The 19,516-nt window shown below is 38.5% G+C and overlaps 1 protein-coding gene across 1 annotated transcript; it reads left to right on the top strand.

The window, feature by feature from the left end:
- Positions 1 to 191: 191 nt before the first annotated feature.
- On the top strand, positions 192 to 15,160 carry kif3a (kinesin family member 3A). The gene is made up of 17 exons (XM_069669543.1): positions 192 to 331; positions 844 to 1,117; positions 1,397 to 1,541; positions 2,107 to 2,191; positions 2,335 to 2,440; positions 2,873 to 3,012; positions 3,152 to 3,349; positions 3,473 to 3,647; positions 3,748 to 3,846; positions 6,914 to 7,070; positions 7,562 to 7,742; positions 11,317 to 11,427; positions 11,644 to 11,769; positions 12,266 to 12,319; positions 12,442 to 12,510; positions 12,601 to 12,731; positions 14,052 to 15,160. Exons 1-17 carry the CDS (start codon positions 326 to 328, stop codon positions 14,098 to 14,100), a joined length of 2,106 nt encoding a protein of 701 aa, XP_069525644.1. The 5' UTR covers positions 192 to 325; the 3' UTR covers positions 14,101 to 15,160.
- Positions 15,161 to 19,516: the final 4,356 nt, after the last annotated feature.

A 19,516-nucleotide genomic window follows, 5' to 3' on the forward strand; every position in this document is an offset into this window, starting at 1 on the left:
CACTGCACTGCATCACCTACATTACCTGCTACAGTTGCTGGGCCTCTGCCCTGTATGTTCCTTTCCCTAAATCTATGAATTATATGAATATGCCATTTAATGGATTACCACATTAATTGCAAGCAACTGAAGACCCATCACCACTTTCCCTTGCAAACGCATGCGCAGTCAGACAACAGACCTGACAACAAGAAGTCCGATGTGAGCATTTGATGTTATGGGCACTGCGCTGGCATTTAAATTCTTCGGATAACCTTAAATGCACAAAGCCAAACATTTTGTTATCATTATACAGATACTATAATCGCCTTTCTGTGGTGTCACTATGCCGGTAAGTCGCCACGCCTGTTTGCTTTTTTTGTTTTGTTTGCAAAGGGGTTCCTCCCTTCCTCCGACCTCACTGATGTGATGCTAACCGGTTAGCATGTAGCATAACAGTTGCGTTGGTGTACGATACAAGGAAATTGCATAGTGTTCTCAAAATGGGTTTTTTCAAGTAACCACAAACCAATAATCATGACATGTTACCAATGTGACGTTATAACAGAACATACATTTCCAGGTTAGCTGTTGTTCGTCTAATGTGCTAGTGTGCTAGCTAACGTTATTGCCAACGTTAATAGCGCAAGTGTTTGCCTGCCTAGCAACCCGGGACATTGCAGATTGAACGTTACTAGATTCTGGAATTTGACCGAGTCACTTAACAAGCTAGCTGCACACTGACTGCTAGGTACTCCTTCCCCAGCTTGACGGTTATGCCTTTAGTCTCGCGTTGGCTGACTGAAAATGTGTGTTCATCATGTAATTAACACGATATAAATGATCACCGTCCCTTTTTTCCAGAGCAATAAGCTTGAGAAGCCGGAGGTTAATGATAATGTAAAGGTGGTGGTGAGATGTCGGCCCCTAAACCAGAAGGAGAAGACGATGGGCCACAAACAGGCCGTGGTTGTGGACGAGATCCGTGGGACCATCACGGTGAACAAGCTTGAGAATCCCCATGAGCCCCCAAAGACCTTCACATTTGACACCGTGTTTGGACCAGACAGCAAACAGCTGGACGTCTACAATCTCACAGCCCGCCCCATCATTGACTCAGTATTAGAGGGATACAATGGTAAAATTATTGATACATGACCCATCATTTTGTATAAAACACGGCTGAAATATCTGCATCATTGGTGCATTGACTGCATCATCTGTGTTAGACATTGTTTTCATTCAGCCACTCAAACATGCACTGTGTAACTGCTTATAAATATAATCATTTAAGTTATGCTTTCATTATAAGCTAAAATGCACAACATTAATTAATTTAATTTATTCCCTCTTTTATTTTAATATTTCATGCCGGCATTGGTTGGGTGTGAGTTAATGCTCTACTGTCCATTTTCAGGCACCATTTTTGCATATGGGCAAACTGGCACAGGAAAAACCTTCACAATGGAGGGCATGAGAGCAGTGCCAGAACTCAGAGGGATAATCCCGAACTCCTTCGCTCATATATTTGGTCACATTGCCAAGGCAGAGGGTGACACAAGGTATGAAAGCAATCATTCAGCAAAAAATATTTTGTCTGCACAACAATTAAAAGGCTTGATTTGCTTCCGCACAAAATTAGTCTCCATTACAATTAACATTAGTGCCAAAAAAGCGAAAACTCCGTTGTCCTGTTAATTTTTGTTATCTGCAAATTCTGACACAAGCAAAAAAAAAAAAAATTATCTGTGCACCGAGATTGAGACATTTAGCGATAAACTGTCTTGGTTTTGTGCATCAGTTTCATCTGAATATACTGTCAGGAGTCCTACTGAATTCAAGACAAGCCATGCATATTAAGAAAAATACAAAGTATTTGGACATATAATTTCATCTGTGCGATCATGAAAGTTTTGCCAAGCCATTTTAAAGAGGAATTACATTTTCATTTTTAAGTACAAATGTGTTATTCTGATTAGATGGCTTATGTGAGGCATTGTGATTATGATTGAGGTCTTATAAGCAGAGTAAAAGGCTGCATTTAAGCAGAACTCTTGTCCAGGGCCACACGTGTTACGTGTGATTTTCAGTTTTTATCTACTTTGAATACACATCTAACCTCCACAGGTTTTTAGTTCGTGTTTCGTACCTGGAGATTTACAATGAGGAAGTGCGGGACCTGTTGGGAAAGGACCAGATGCAGAGGCTGGAGGTAAAAGAATAAATTCAATGTTGAAACATAGATTTCAGTGATTAAGGACAAAACTGGATCTGTAATAAAGGGCGACACAGGAAAACATTCAGAAGATGGCTCAGCAGATTTTCTTTCCCATAATGATACATTTTTTATTACAGGTGAAAGAAAGGCCAGATGTTGGCGTCTACATCAAAGACCTCTCTGGTTACGTTGTTAACAATGCTGATGACATGGACAGGATTATGACATTGGGGCACAAGAATCGTAAGTAGAAAAATCAACATTACTAAAAAGGAAGTAGACGTTCACAAAATTAACCTCGATCTGTTTTCTCACTGAGATATTCATTTTGGCGATATGCGGTGAAACCACATATCGCTCTTTTTTTGCAAACAACGGAAATATATCAAACCGTGATAGAGCTGAAGCAATCTTGAAATCTTGCACTTTGTATATGTTGTGAATTCAGCAAATTCACATGCATAAAACAGGATCTCTGTTCTTATTTCTTTCTTTAAATAAAATGCATGCATTAAGACATTAGGCTTCTGTGTAAAAAAAAAAGAAATAACATGCTGTTAGTAGTTAGAAAACAATTCAATAGAAATTTTACAAACTACAAAAAATCTTAGTGTGTTGACATACAGAATCATGTGAGACATATTGTCCTTTCCAATGTTATTTTCTGTTGTTTAGGGTCTGTTGGTGCTACAAACATGAACGAACACAGCTCCCGATCTCACGCTATTTTCACCATCACCATCGAGTGCAGTGAGAAGGGTGTGGATGGAAACCAGCATGTGCGAATGGGAAAACTTCACCTGGTTGATCTTGCAGTATGTATCTGAGTCCAGAAAATTTGAAACCAAAATAAACTTTTTCCTAGACATTTAAGATTGTACAGATATAACTACATTGTGTGCTTTATCGCCCGCAGTCCATCTAACCATTACTCATTGATCTGCCCCCCTAAAGGGTTCTGAGAGACAAGGCAAGACTGGAGCCACAGGTCAGCGTTTAAAGGAGGCAACAAAGATCAACCTCTCTCTCTCCACGCTGGGTAATGTTATATCTGCCCTCGTGGATGGCAAGAGCACACATGTGCCCTACAGAAACTCTAAACTAACCCGTCTGCTGCAGGACTCACTCGGAGGAAACTCCAAGACCATGATGGTAGAGTAAAACAACTAAAACTAACTTAAGAGCAATTAACAATATATACATTTTCTAATCTTTGTTTGATACTAAAGTTCAGTTTTTCCCTCACTTTTGAAAAATCATACTTCTCCCCACCAGTGTGCAAATATAGGCCCTGCAGACTATAACTATGATGAGACCATCAGTACCCTGCGCTACGCTAATAGGGCCAAAAACATCAAGAACAAGGCCAGAATCAATGAGGATCCAAAGGATGCACTACTGCGCCAGTTTCAGAAGGAGATAGAGGAGCTGAAGAAAAAACTGGTGGAAGGTAATGAGCTGGAGAGTAAACAATAATAATGCAGTTGTGGTGAAGTCTTGTTTTAAGACTGACTCTTGTCTTTTTAAAATGTTGCTTTGTATGATTTTAGGTGAAGAGATCTCTGGCTCAGAGGGCAGCGGATCAGAAGAGATGGATGAAGGTGATGATGAAGGAGGGGAGGCGGGAGAAGGCCGAAGGAGGAGAAGAGGTAAGAATTGTATATTTATGCACATAAAGATTCAACAAAGAGCATATAACAGCAGAATACTGAAAATCTGCTGATAAAATCTTTGAGTTTTTTTCTATGCTAGAGTTTAAAATGCTGATTTGGTAAACAGTTGGATATCCGTTTACTCCGCATATATCTAGTCAGGTCTCTTATCAGTGTGTTAATATTTATGAGTCAGCGTTTAGTTCCTGCTGCTTAACAAGCTGAAAGTTGCTTTGAACTAGTCATTAGATCAGCTCTACTTTTTGCTAGCAGGCTTCCTTACAACCACACAACTACCCATTTAGGAGTTCCCCCTCAATTCTCATGTTCGACTCCTGCTTTAAGTGGAAAGTGCCTAATACTGATGAAGAAGTGTAATGAGGTCAAACTGTGTTGCAATGCTGATGCCATGAGGTTTTTAGATTGTTGTCTCTCAGTATGTTTCAGTCATCCTTATTCTTCCTTTCAATACTATGTTATTAGGTCACTCTGAATTAATACTACCATATCTTTTTTCTCCTCTTCGTATGGTGGTGTATCTGCACTGCATCTACAGCCCCCTGATTTATTAAACCTACATAAAGCAACTATTTTTAGCTTAAGGCAAACTCTAGAGCTCTCCATCTCTACCTCCACCTGTCTTTCACTGTGGGCTTTGGTTGGAGTGGTGCTTCCTCTTCTTCTTTTCCAGACAGTAGCAGCAACAGCAGCAGCAGCAGCAATAGCTCAGAGTTTGCCTGCTCCTCCTCAGTGCCAGCGCCCACTGAGGACAGACCTCCGAATAGTGAGTCGGAGCAGCACCCTGCTCCACCAGCAACACCTGCCTGTAAACTGAAGCCCTTTTCACACATAGAACCTGCAAAAAATGCTGGTTTTAAGCAGAAATGGCAGTGTTTGGCGTTTACACAGAGTTTAGAGTATGAAGAGTGTATCAATTTTCATACTAAACAGTCTGTGTAAATGATATGTTTTAGTGCATTGGCCTTTTATCTTCATTACTTAATTGATGACCACAAGCTGTGGGAGTCGTGCTCCCACCTTATCATTCCAAATACTTGTCAGAGTCATGTTCTGTATTAATCTTCTCATACATCAAAATGACACAGAACTCTACAGTCTACTTCACAGAGTATGTTAGCAGACAGTTGCTACAGTTCCATAAAAAAGATGCTTAATCACTGATGTTCTTGAATGCTGTCTGCAGGTGTAGGTCAGTTTTCTCTTTCTAGGTTTTTGTGGCATGAATGAAAGGTGAAAATTGAGCGCATGTTTGGGCAGTCCATTTTCTTTTGCGGTGTATGTATCTAGGTTTTTTGAGGGGATTTCCTGATGACTTCATGTGTCATACACACGTTATGAGCCATTTCAAGTATTTCCTTTTTGAAGTGTAAACAAATTAATTTCTTTTCTCTTTTTATTAATTTTTTGCTCATCACATAGTTTGTGAAATTGCGCAGCTCTCCTAGGGAGATTTGATTATTTTTTGGATGCAGACTTTTTAAAAATAGATAATGTTTGGGTTTTTTATTTCATACCTTCATTAAAACAAAAACGTAATTAGGTTACTGGAAATGGTGAAAGAGAGAGATGGGGAAATACATGCAGTAAAGTTCCCCAGTAGGATGAACTTCGGAGATGTTCGTAATGTTTGGCACCTTAACCACTCAAGTCTAACAATAACTTTAGGGGGCTGTGCATTTTAGATGGAAGGAGGCGTTTCTGTTAAAAACCAGAGGAAACCAACTTCATGGTAGCTTTCCGTTTGTGTTTGTCATGTGATTGACAATTGAGTTTTCACATAGCATTAATGGATTAAAATGCATGTGTGAAAGGGGCTTTAGACTTTTCCTGGTCTCTGCCACTCCTGTAGGCTCGCAGCCAAACCCCCCAAACTGCCATCGACCACACTCCACAGTTTTCATGTCACAAATATCTTTTAAGATTTACATGAAAATGATTGCAAAGGTTCCTGGTGCACAAGGACTGACAAGGATGTCTCAGGAAACATCCCTGAATTTAAATGAGACTGCTGCACTATTCGAGCGATCCTTCAAAAGGATTGACAATATTTGTAATTTTCCCCTGCTATTTTTTACGCATGACCTTAATTCTAACGGTTTTGACATAATAGATTGTTTCTGCATGAATAATTGCATATCCTTGGTTTCAGCTTACACTTTGGCCAGGATTTATTTATAATCTTTAACTCCTTCCTATCCCTCAAAAGACGCAATTCGCCCGCATCATGTTTCATTTTGTGAGGTGACTTCATTGCCTCATATCTTCGCTATCATTTCACCCATGGCATTTTGTTGTCATTACTGAAACTTTTCCAGCTCTTGTTTGATCTGTCTGTCTCCCACTCTTTGTCCAAAACGTGTTGTTCCACTCTGTTGAATCATAAGACTTTCGAGATCACTCTGTAATGTGTTGCTCTTTCTCTCTCTTTCCTCCTCCTCCTGGTGCACATACTGCCTGTCTGGCTTGCTATACACCTTTTAATTCAAGAAGAAAGAGGTTGGTGTAAGAATATAAATGGTCCTACTGTCTTGTAGAAATAGTTGCTCTACTCGCAGAAATGATCCAGATGGCTGCAGCGTATTTTAGTCGCTAATTTACTAACTGTGACTAACAGGAAAACGAAAAACAGGTTGATTGCTAACTTTTTCTGTCTCTACATATGTGCCTGCCACCCATGGGTCCCATGTTTACATCTTCATATCCACCGTGTTATTCAGGGAATCTTTGCTTTTGTATAGTTTACTGTATAAAAGCAATTTGCTATTTACAAATTTTGCTAACTAATTATTTAATTATGTGCATTAGCTGGAGTTCACTGAAGCTTGCATTAGGACTTAAAACCCCCTCCAAAAAACCCAATACATTTGACATCTGTAGTACAGCTTATTAACTGAAACTGCACATATTAAATAAATCCAATGCTGATTAGTATAAAACAAACTAATCTGTATTTAAAGCATTCTAACTAATATAATGACAAGTGCTCGGTTTGGAAAGAAACATCTATATCAACACCTTTTGTTCGCTGTGTGTCTCTCTGAAGGGAGGAAGAAGGTCTCCCCAGACAAGATGGTGGAGATGCAGGCAAAGATTGAAGAGGAAAGGAAGGCGTTGGAGGCCAAGTTGGACATGGAGGAGGAGGAGAGGAACAAGGCAAGAGCAGAGCTGGAGAAGAGGGAGAAGGACCTTCTCAAAGCCCAGTGAGTCCATAAAAATAAGATATTTGTCCTTTTTAAATGATGATAATAATCTATAATCTGTTTCTTAAAGCTCCTGTGAGGAACTTTCAGTTTGTGTTGATTTTGGCGCCCCCTGTGGACAAAGCCGTACCTTTTATCTCTTAGCAGATTTTGTACTGCACATGCTTAACAGGTGTTTTTTAACCAAAAATCTCATCCTGCTTTCTGTAACAGTCGTATGTGTCACTTACTCTACATTTCTTCCTTGGGAAAATGTAAACAAAGGCAGCGTGCAGTTCATGGCTTCGGCTGACATCTACCCTCCGCCAGCAGTTTCAGGCATTAAAAATAACTATATCGAAATAATCTGTCTTGTTGCTGATTGTCTGATTTGCTTTTGTAGGTCATATAGAGTAATCAGAAGTAATTTGTCTGTTTCATAAGCAGCACAGGAGCTTTAAATTGCAGTGGGTGTTTTAATGTGGTTACGTGGTCTACTTCTAACTTCTTAGGCAGGAGCATCTTCTTCTACTGGAGAAATTGTCAGCCTTAGAGAAGAAGGTGATTGTGGGTGGCGTGGATCTCTTGGCCAAGGCGGAGGAGCAGGAGAAGCTTTTGCAGGAGTCAAACAATGAACTGGAAGAACGTCGCAGGAGAGCAGAGCAGCTGCGGAAGGAGCTGGAGGAGAAAGAGGTGAGGATACACAACAGTTAAAATGGTTAGATCCCTAAAATAACATTATTCCAAAAAACAACCCCACTTCCAAATACTTTACTAAATAGATCAGATGATGAAGAGAACTCTATCGGTATGAAATTATATGATTACATAAATGTAGGACTGCAACTAACAACTATTTTGATAATCGATTAATCTGTCGATTATTTCTACGATTAATCGATTATTTATCAGATAAAAAGAAAAAAGCTCAATTTTAGTATAAGCATTATATTCAAAACACAAAAAAATATGATATCTTGTTTTCTTGTACAATGCAATGTTAATATGTCAGTTATGTAACTCAGTTAATATCTTGCTGATTTACTTAATAATTTCACATGAAAAAGGAAAGTACAGACAAGGCCACTACAATACAAAAGGGCATTTGGGATGCAGTCATGAACTGAGTATAATAGGGAAATGTAACTAACCAAAATATATTTATTCAGATATTGCTCAAGTTTCTGTTTCTGTTAATAAATAAATGATTCAATCCGTCTCTAATGGCGTGAAATATTCAAAATATTCCATAACGTTATGTTATACTCCAGTGTCTCTCCGACCGAATTTCAGCTAATTAGTGATAGATTAGTGTCTGTTGTGACGGACAAACACACGATTCCAATTTAATTTATGAAGGTTTCATGAAGCGTGGGCATTAGCTTTATCAAGAGTAAGTGTTAAGTTAGCTTTACCAGTGGCGTTACCATGGTAAACTGTCATCCACTGCTTTATAAGCAGCCCGGCTCATCACAAAGCGGAGAGGAGAGAAAATAGATGGAGTTCAGTCCGTTACGTTTATTGTTAAATGAACGTTAGAAACCGTAATCGTGCGTTTGTACCAAAGACTGTATATATAGGTGACGACTCCCTAAAAGTGAAGCCAAAACATTTTGAGCGCCCCCTGCTGACTGGCTGGAGTATAGCTCATAAAGCCCGCCTCCTCCATGTTTACAAGTGGGACATGGGTCAAACTATAAAATCTAAATACACGCCAAATAAATTTTTCTCAAACATGGTTTCTGTCATTATAGTTAGTTCTTATCATGCTGATTTACGTCCAAGCGTTCATTTTTCTGACAAGTTTATTTTTAATGAGTTATTTGATGCTGTCAAAATGATGATTGACAGCTCTGTTGACAAATACGGCTCCTGCAGCCAATCAGTTCCGGGTGAGCAGAGCGGAGCACGATCCGCGAGAGGAAACGTAATTAAAACAATCACTACAGTCATTGAAGTTTCCACATCTGTTAACCTCAGAACAACACAGAGAAGCTGTTCTGCTGTTAAACACGCCGGCATGCGGGATCCTTGCTGCTTTTTCAGTAAGTTAAGTGTGCGTTTTGGTTAGCAGAAGTGGCTACGGCGGCGCCACCCGCTGATCTCTACTGCGCAGACTGTGGCTCTTTATGACGTAACCATCGCAAGATGGCAGCGCCTATCACAGGGCCTATTTTGGCATCAATTCCGTACAATGGGAGTAGATGGAGACGCGTCGTCCATCTATATATACAGTCATTGGTTTGAACGTGCAAACGGACACACATCTACCGAAGGCGGACACATCATTAGCACTGCACAACAAACGGATACTCCTCATTGAAAAATAATTCATGTTTATCCCAGAGGAGACTGGAGACGTTGTAACTGCCTGTTATTTATCACGTGACCTACACAAGCCGCGGCATTGGCTGGCTGCCCCCAGTGATGTTTTCACAGCGCGTGCTGTGCGTGATAACAAAAACCCAACCAATCGATGATGAAATTCGTTGCCAACTATTTTAATCACCATCATGCTGTCAATGTAGTAAAGGTTAAGCTGTTGCCTTATACTTTCTCGATGTAAAAATATCCTTATCATCAATCCTTTTAGTTTTATTTTTAAAATAATGAGACTTTCTAAACTGTCTAAAACAGTTACAGTTACAATTTACTTTAAAGAAGAATAAACTTAGTTTATGTTTAATTTTACCATAAACACAGACTACTACCATGGAGTCACTTCTCATGTCTTTAAGAAACAAGCTAATGAATGACTTGAACGATGTGATCGACGGCCTTAAAATACTCAGTGTGGCTGTGGCAGTGTTCATTTTGGTAGTTATTTTAGATTTACTCTTTGTCTTCAGAAAATGCTTCTTAGTTTTAGTCACATTTTAGTTATTTTTACCCTTTCTTGTTTTAGTCGACGAAAACTCAAAACATTTTAGTCCAGTTTAAACCATACCTGTTTGCTTCAGGTAAAATTAATTTCAGCATAACATCCATACAGTAAGGGAACGATGTAGCCACAGAATCTAACGATTACTTTTCATAATGGCTTCTCATTTAAACAATCTGACTGAAGCAGACTGCCGATGATCCCTCCTTTTTGTGTGGAAGAAGTGTCAAAGTTTCTGTGAGCATGCACAGAGCCTGAAGCAGAAAGCCTGAGTTAACTCAAAAAGTTCACAACTACCTTCGTGATACCCGTTATCTCCAACTGGGTAACCTAGTTACAGGAATGAACTGCTTGTATTTTGACAGACAAATTCGACACGCAGTGGGGGAAAATATGCTTTTGGAATGTCCGACACCCCATCACTAACATTTTACGCCCGTCTTGTCTCGTTAACAAAAACAAAACATACCTGTCGTCAGATTTTATTATCAATGATCTAGCTCGATTTTTAGCTCATCAATGTCTCATCTTTGTCATGGAAAAAAGGTTGTTGACAAACATTTTAAATAATTTTTTCCCTTAACGAAATCAACACTGGGCTGTGGCTACGTTTGTAATCATTCAGTTTTGTCTGCGTTGTAGTCCACTTTGTATACATGTCCTTTGCACATCAGTTTTTCTAAAGATGTCGAAGAACATATTCTTAGCTCCTCAGCCATGTGAACTCCGATCCTAATGAACCCTGTAATCCCTCCGGTTCACTCTTGCTCCATATCAATAATTGAAACTTGCGGATAAACATTATCAGTTTTACTTGCTTGTCTTTCATCTTCCAAGGCATCAATCCCTTTTTCCCATTGTTTCAAACACATCACAGTTAATGAGCTGTCTGAATAAACTTTGGACTCAGCTGCTGTGACCCCTTGTGATAGCTTGGCTAAAGCCAGCTACACAACGAGGTCATGCATCTGAAACGGTGAGATTAAAATCAAAGAAAAGATGAGTAAACAAGGCTGACTTATATGCACGCTCGTCATCAACCGGAGAAATGTCTGTAAAATAATTTACACTGCAAAAATTATACCACAAGAGAGATCAGATCATACAGTCTACATTAGGTGTCATTCTCAAGAATGGCCTGAGTTATACAAAAATGTATGCATCATCGCGGCTGGAAAATAGAATTAAAAGGTGATTGACAGCTGTTCAATTGTTTCACATATTTAGGTATATGTAAAAGAGCACAGTGGTGAAAAAAGGGGCCCCACATCCTTTTATTTTCAAGTGACGCAAACATCTGATTGAAAAACGATTTCCTATATGTTGAAAAAAATTTTAAAAGTAGCTGTGCTGCTTAATCAGTGATCCCTCTCGCTCTTTCAACAGCAAGAACGTCTTGACATAGAAGAGAAGTACACTAGCCTGCAGGAGGAGGCTCAAGGAAAGACCAAGAAGCTGAAGAAAGTATGGACCATGCTGATGGCTGCCAAATCAGAAGTAAGCATTTGTACTTAAATAACACTCGGATTAGACATTTAACTGTCCCTGCCAAGGGGGGGGTAGAGATAATCATAAATCAAATAGGATCATTTTCCTCAAGAATGTTAGATCTTCCTTTTTAAATCAGAGCTTAAACTGAGTTATGTAACTACCCATTATTGTAATTAGTGATGACCAAAACAACGTCTGTGTTTTTTGTGTTCTGCCTGTCAGATGGCAGATCTGCAGCAAGAGCACCACAGAGAGATCGAGGGCCTCCTGGAGAACATCCGCCAGCTGAGTCGAGAGCTGCGGCTCCAGATGCTCATTATAGACAACTTTATTCCCCAGGAATACCAGGTGTGTATGAATACTGACATTTGTAGCACCATGGCTGATTTGCTCAACAACTATAACCTGTAGTAGTAGTGTAGAATCGAATAGTACCGAAATGTGCTGCAGTCAAGACAGAAAGCGCAGCAGAGTTTGGGGTGAAGAGATTGAGCTGCATAAAAGAGAACAAAGATGTGAACTACAAAAAAAGCAGTTTAGTTTAAGGAGCAGATGAGAACATGCACAACAATGCAGGAGTGTACAGGATTTAGTTTGTTTGCAGTCGAGTCTATACTTTACTTTTTTAGGAAAGTCCTGCACATTATGACTCGTACTCGTACTATTGAGAATATTTCAAATTTGTCAGTATTTGTGTCAAGTGACTTTTTCAGTACCAGCACTGCATGCAGGTTAGTAATAACTAAAATGACTTTTTTATTTTTTTGCCGTGGTATCAAAAGAAGTATATTAAAATATAATATATTAAAATTGTATGATGCTCACAACCTGTTTTCCTGTGTAGGAGATGATTGAGAATTACGTGCACTGGAATGAAGACATTGGAGAATGGCAGCTGGTGAGCTCACTTTGCATAGCTTGAGCACATGCTGTAGTTTGTGAGATTGATTGAGACACGAGTTAAAGGAGTCAAGGACTTCTTCTCAGCTTTTTGTGTCTCTTATATATTTTGTCTTTCAGAAATGTGTGGCATACACTGGCAACAATATGAGAAAACAGACCCCTGCTCCTGACAAAAAAGAGAAAGATGTGAGTCCTCTGTGTAATGTCTAATGTGTTTCCTCTGTACGAAACAATGTTTTGTTGACCTTACTCTTTTTCTGTCCCTGCCTCCTGTAGCCATTTGAGGTGGATCTGTCCCATGTGTATCTGGCCTACACAGAGGAGAGCATGCGGCAGTCCCTAATGAAACTAGAGAGGCCCAGAACCTCCAAAAGTGGCAAGAGTGGCCGACCCAAGACAGGGCGAAGGTGATCTACTTTCTCACAGATTACAGACACTCTGACGCTCCACATCCTGTTGAGCAATGTAACTATCGACCGCTTAGTTTCTCAGAGCTTCCTACTCCATCAGCCTTTGGCCCCATTTATATTCGTCATTTCAAGAACCTGATTGTGATTATATGCACTTTCATTCTCACGAATACATGTCCACAAATGTGATTGTACATTTAACTAGCAGTAGCAGTAAAATTGTATCATTCTAGATAAGAACTATTCATTCACTAACTAAAACACAGACTAAAATAGATCCACTCGTAGTAAGTCTTCACATGCTCTCATTGATGAAACTGCTTAACTCCCATCGCAACTGAACTGAATGCTCCGAGGGAATATCATCAAGACTTAGACTCACGGATGAACTCATAAGGTTTTGGTGTAACCCACAGTCGCCTCACTTCTGTCCATCCTTGTGAATGAATTACCTCAGATACGATCAGGAATCCATTAGTTGACAATCTCCCCTCGCTCTAGCTCTTGCGTACCTGTTTATTATGCTAAGCAGAAAAGGGTCCCTTACAATCACATGCTCTGCAGAGAAAATGAAAGAGAGAGATGTTCTGTGGTGTTATGCCAATCCTGTAAGTAATAGTGGTGTGACCTAATGTATGTAATGTAGCCCTTTAATATATGCAATATATCAAATACATAGCCATCCCCAGTCCTGGCCACAGTTGCTGTGAAAAACAGTGGTGCATGTTGTCTGGTTGGCTGAGGCAAAGAACTGTGATGTGAAACTTGTTGCCATTGCTCATCGAGTGACTTGGGGAGAGATGGCTTTTATCAGTGTTATTTTAATGACAGCTCCACTGCCATTATCACAGGTGAAGATCATGTAAATGACCTCTTCGGCAGACCCCCATATTCTCACCAGGGACAGAGATAAATGTGCATGCTGATGCAATCACACCTTTTCAGCATCTCCAGGTGGTTGCAATTTTACACAGCTTTTTTGTGTCAGATCTTTTTATGATTTGCCCAAAACACATAAAAAGAAGTGTAAAAAGTGGTTAGCTCAAACTGGGGTCAGGGTTACACTCTTAGCTAGATATCTTCAGTCAGTCTTCATGACAGTGACATTGTATCCCCTTCGCCATTTCAAGTCCGCAAATCATTATCAAGTAAATAGAAGAGTGATTGCTGGTGCATCATAAGTCTATATATAGCATCTTGATAAAATGCGTTAGCGTGATGGTAATTTCTCTTATCATGATATACAGTTATTCTGAGAAATGCTGAGAGCTCCCTGAAAGTGTTGATAACCTTTATCGTGCACTCATCTCCACACAGGAAAAGATCTGCAAAGCCAGACGCTGTGATCGAATCCCTCCTGCAGTGAAGACAGCGAAGACAACAGTTTGGTTTCTCTGCATCCTTTATGTAACACTAGGAAAATAAATAATTGGTTGAGTCTTAGGAATTTATTGTTAAACTTTATGTATAAGAACACACTGTATAGCCGCTAAGGTTTTAAATGTGAAGCAACTGCCCCTATGATAGGAGTAAGACCTCTTGGCCAAGAGGACCCATTATTTGTATAATAGTCTAAGATTTCTTTAAGGATGTCCAACATTTCAATGTTGCTTTGAACACATTTAAGGTGGCAGTAGCCTGTTTAATTTCAGCTCTTTTACGCGAGCACCTCTAGCATTAATTGTCCGTAAACATATTTCACTTGAAACACGATTTTAAATATGTCCAACACGCTGAAAGACGATAAAAAAATGACTAAAGACGTTAACAAACTGCATTCACATCTTTTGAAATTTGTCAAGTGTATTTAACACGCAAAGTGTTTCGGAGCATAAGTCTCAGCTTCAGTTTCATTAATTTTCAGCTCTGCGGGAAAACTTAAAAAATGCAGAGCTGACAAATAACTACATTTAAATCGGGGGAACATTTTCACTTCAATCAAAGTAAAGCATTTTACTCTGAGCCTCAAACTGTAACCTCTGCCACTCTTTCTGTTGAATACAAGAAGTCCTTAATTTTGATGGGAAACAACAATAAACACTAATGTGGAGGGAACAATAAGAGGAGAGTAAACAGGATCAAATGTGTAGTAAAAATATGTTGCATAATTATTCCTTCAAGTTAGAAGCATAGGGGCATGCATGCATACCCAGCTCTTATGTTAGTGCCATTTGCTATCAAAGCAAGTCTTTTTATTTATTTTCAAATGTCAGAACACTTTGCGTTACATTAAAACACACCATACATACTGTATGCCTCAGTATAATGCACTAGTATGAGATTTTTGTGGAGAACATTTACTTGTATGCTGTTCTGTTGTGGAGGTAAACTGACTTTTAATTTGTATCATAATGTATGTGAAATGTTTACATCCACCAAACCCCTGGATATTTTATTTATTAAATTATTTTTTACGTTTGATCTCACATTCGTTTCGCACTTTCTCTATTTCATTGATAAATCAGTGATGTTTAATTGCTCTTATTGTTGATGTAACAGCCATAGACAAAGGGCTATTTTAACTGCCTCTCCTATAGTCGTGGAATCAAGTCTTCAGTGTAAAACAGCGACTGAATAGTTTAACTGAAACGACAGGAATGACTTGTTGATACATTAAACATTGTTAAACAGACATGGTTTAACAGATAACACTTTACGACAATACACTGTCACATTTAGATTTATTGATGTATAAATACAAATATTACAAAATAGAATATGTAAGAAAATAAACTCATTTCACAATAAATAAGAAATAACTTATATATATTACATGTCTCTTAAATAATATTCATGGCACCACTCATTTTCCCCACGAGCTTTGGTTGACATTCCCTGCACAATACTCGACCTTTTCCAGAAACTTTATTATATTAATTAAGTGTATGTTCTTCATTTCACACGGAGTCTGAAACAAAATAAATGGAACAGTTTTAATTTTAGGTGCTTAAAGATTAAGCTGAAAACAGAAAATTTGTGACATGGCATTTACAGTCAATTGTTTGAACAAATTCTTTTCAGAGTTGATGTATACTAATTTGAATTTATTTTACATTGAATTCCTCTTTACCGTTGTGTGATTTTTGTTGTACCTATGCAACATCTGGGTTAGATTTGAGTGTCTTAAATCTGTGCAATTCAGAGCCTTCTCGGCAAGACAGAAGAACCCTTTCTGTGAAGACAAGGCACAATTAGTAATGGTTTCCTACAAACGCAATTAGTCCAGAGTAACCTGCAAAACTTGATTAAGTTCATAATTTGCATGCAAAGTTCAGAAATGACATCTACTAGGTGTAACAAAATACCTAACACCACAACAATAGTTTTCAGATGTTTCATACCATGCATTTCACTTCAGTTTGTGGCCATGGTACATGCTCCACCTTCGATGATGAGAAGAAAATGTCAAACTGTTATCAAACAAACAAACAAACAAACAAACAAAAAACAACATGTCATGTTTTATTTTTCTTACCTTTTTCAAATCTTTGTGTTTAATCATATTCTTCGCCTCCTCCTTAATTTGTTCCAGCAGTAGTCGTTGATTCTTGTGATTCTGCAGTGGTGCTGTGTAGACCACCACAAGCATCATCACTGAAAGAATTGGAATATTGAAGTTCTTCATGTCTACGAGAGAGGCCGTGAGCCAGCGGTGTCAGGTCGAGCAGAAAAGATGAATAGCATCCTCACTCTTACTACTGCTTATATTGTCATCGTGGTCACACTCTAAACACTCTGTGACCACAATCTACAGACGTAGGAGGAGGAAAACACCAAATAAGGGCTAAAAGATGATGCATGTCAGATTTACTATCAAATGTTCCACTCGGGTAGCTACTGGTTATCTGTTTCAAAGGAATTACCTATTAAACCCTTAACAGCAACGATCTAACCACAAATTGTTGGTCATCATCACCTCGTGTTCACAACTTTTAAAGGTTATCGCATCGTTGAAGGATGGGAACGAGCAGCGAGCAGAGAACAGATCACATTTTATGACAAAATATTATGATTACACTGTGAAAAACTGTCACATTCAAGTTCAATGGAGTGTCTGCATCCTTACATTTGAATTTAACAGCCTAAATCATAGGATGACCCTGTTCTATCAAAGTGCGTGACAGCGAGGCAGCGTGCAGCAGTTATTAATGTACATTATTGCTAACACCTGTGCTTCCCCTGTATGACATGTCAAAATGTGTGTAGGCACATTTTGAGTCAGTCTTTTAGCTTGAGGAAATTAGGTCAAGGAAAATGTGACTGAAAAAAAAAATCCTTCCATTCTTATAGTTTCCTTTTACTCTAGCTGATAAAAGACCCTAAAACAGCTGTTTAGGTAAAACACTTACTCATCTGTTATCTCAAATTGATGATAACATTTAACATTTAATCAGGTAAGTCCCATTGAGATCAAAATAGACCTGAGTACATAATAGTACAATAAAACATAAAACACACAATTTAGATGTACAATATCAGTCAAGATAAAGATTTCTGAATTGATCCATCAATAGTATCAAGCTTTAAGGTGCACTGTAATTTATTCCAAGCATTTGGTGCGAATAATCTAAAAGCATTCGGTGCGAATAATCTAAAAGCAGTCTTTGCTAGTTCACTGTGAACTCTGCGGACATGCAGCACTAACCAGTCCTGTGAACAAGTGTTATGTTGTGCAACTCTCCATCCAAGAAGGGACGACAAATAAAGAGGCAATTTTTTAAGAAGCCCTTTATCAATAAATAAAAACAAATGCTGGTCTCTTCTAATAGAAAGAGAAGGCCAACCCACATTTTGATATAAAAGGCAGTGATGGGTGCCGTACTTGTCTCCAGTTATAAAATTAAGGGCTGAATGGTAGACAGCATTTAAGGGCGCAAGAGAAGATGTTGCTGCATGTCTGTAGATAACATCCCCATAGTACAGCACTGAAATAAAGATTGCTTCCACAATCCTCGTTCAACAAGGCATAGGGAAACAAGACTTATTTCTGTATAAGAAACCAAGCTTCATTTAAATTTTTTAGGAAGTGCATCAATGTGGGGTTTGAATGTGAATTTGTTATCAACCCAGAAGCCAAGATATTTATATTGTTCGACTCGGACTGTACCATTTAAAGTGCAAATTTGGAATGTATCATATTCAATATCGTTGGCTCTGGAGAACAGCATACATTCTGTTTTATCTGCATTTAACACAAGTTTGCATCTTGCAAAGCATTGAAAGAAAGCTGCAGATTTTCAGTAGCCAAATTTATATAGTCAGCCGAACAGTATAAAATAGTGTCACCTGCATAAAGGTGGGCATTACAGGTTTGCAAATATAAGACATTATTTATATAAATAGTGAACAGGACTGGTCCCACAATAGAACCTTGTGGGACACCTTTTGTAACAGGTACAAACTCTGATCTTACATTAGCTACTTTAACGCACTGTTGTCTATTCGAAAGATAATTATTGAACCATCTTGTGGCAATATGATCAAATCCTATTAACAGTTTTTGTAGGAGGAGGGAATGATCAACCGTATCAATTTATCAATTGATAAATCCACAAAAAGAGCAGCACAGTGCTTCCTTTTGTGTACAGCTGACACAATATCATTTAAAATTAGAGAAGTAGCAGAGATGGTGCTATGACCCGATCTGAAGCCTGATTGGTGGGGGGATAGTACAGAATAACTAGTTAAGAATGCTTTGATTTGATTGTTCACTAAGGATTCAAGGGTTTAAGATAGACAAGACAATTTTGACAAGACAAATTAACATATATTTCAGAATTATATTGTTCTTAGTAAAATAAAACAAATGAAAGTTTGACTGGAAACTATCAAACTATCAAATTATTAAATATAACTTTAAATAATTAAAATATTATTTTAAATATTTTTTAGATTCTTTTCTTTGGTTGACTGATAAAAGAGCTGGAGAAGCCAGTAACTTGGAAACAAAGCTCAGTTTGAACACTAATTGATTTGCACTGTTGCGCCACCAACTGACAACTTTTGAAAAAGAGCCCCATCTTCAGGTAATATTTGTAACTTAATTAACATGTTCCAGTATTTGTGCATTTTATTTAAAGAGGTACCAGAGCCACAGAACAGGACAGGATGCTCCAAATAATCCTGGTCTTGTATCTTTGTACAAAATTGAGACGTAATTTTACATTTCAGTGCGATTTCCTTAATTTCTTGTTAGCTTATCAATTTCAATAGATCGCGCGCGCGTACGTGTGTGTGCACAAAGTGGGATTGTGAATCCAGGAGCTGTTACCCAGTTTTGTTTTTATTTATTTATTTATTTATTGTTTTTGTATTTTTCTCTCCTCCTATTCTATTAGTCTATCTAACTAACTATGTTATATAATGATAATAATAATAATAATAATAATAATGATACATTTTATTTGTATAGCACTTTTCAGCTCAAAGGCACTTTACATGATAACAACAAAGGAAACACAATTAAAGCAAACCAAACAAAAATATTATATAGTATTTAATATATAATATAATATTGCTCCATCGTGGAGAGAAACTAACTTGGAGGGGAAACAAAACAGCGCGCCTTTTAATGTATCAACAAATGAATGAAATGGAAATACTGCCAGCAGCATTTCACTTCCCAGAGAAAATCATTCTCTCCCCGGCTTAACGAATCAATAAGCTCCGGTGAACCTGGACCACTCGGCGCGGGAGAACATCTGAGGCTGTTGGCCAATAGGAAGGCGCTCAGGATTCAGGCTGGATGCGCCATTTTACTGCGTCCACAGCCATCCGGCAAG

This window comes from Semicossyphus pulcher, unplaced genomic scaffold, assembly GCF_022749685.1.
Source record: "Semicossyphus pulcher isolate SPU_LCO1_2020_fin unplaced genomic scaffold, fSemPul1.0.p SCAF_2, whole genome shotgun sequence".
Lineage (NCBI taxonomy): Eukaryota > Metazoa > Chordata > Actinopteri > Labriformes > Labridae > Semicossyphus > Semicossyphus pulcher.

What these genes read in the sequence shown, in the direction of transcription:
- kif3a (XM_069669543.1), top strand. An exon ending in AGGAGCTGGAGGAGAAAGAG is followed by an intron (nt 7,743 to 11,316) that starts GTGAGGATACAC and finishes CTCTTTCAACAG; the next exon opens with CAAGAACGTCTTGACATAGA. An exon ending in TTATTCCCCAGGAATACCAG is followed by an intron (nt 11,770 to 12,265) that starts GTGTGTATGAAT and finishes TTTCCTGTGTAG; the next exon opens with GAGATGATTGAGAATTACGT.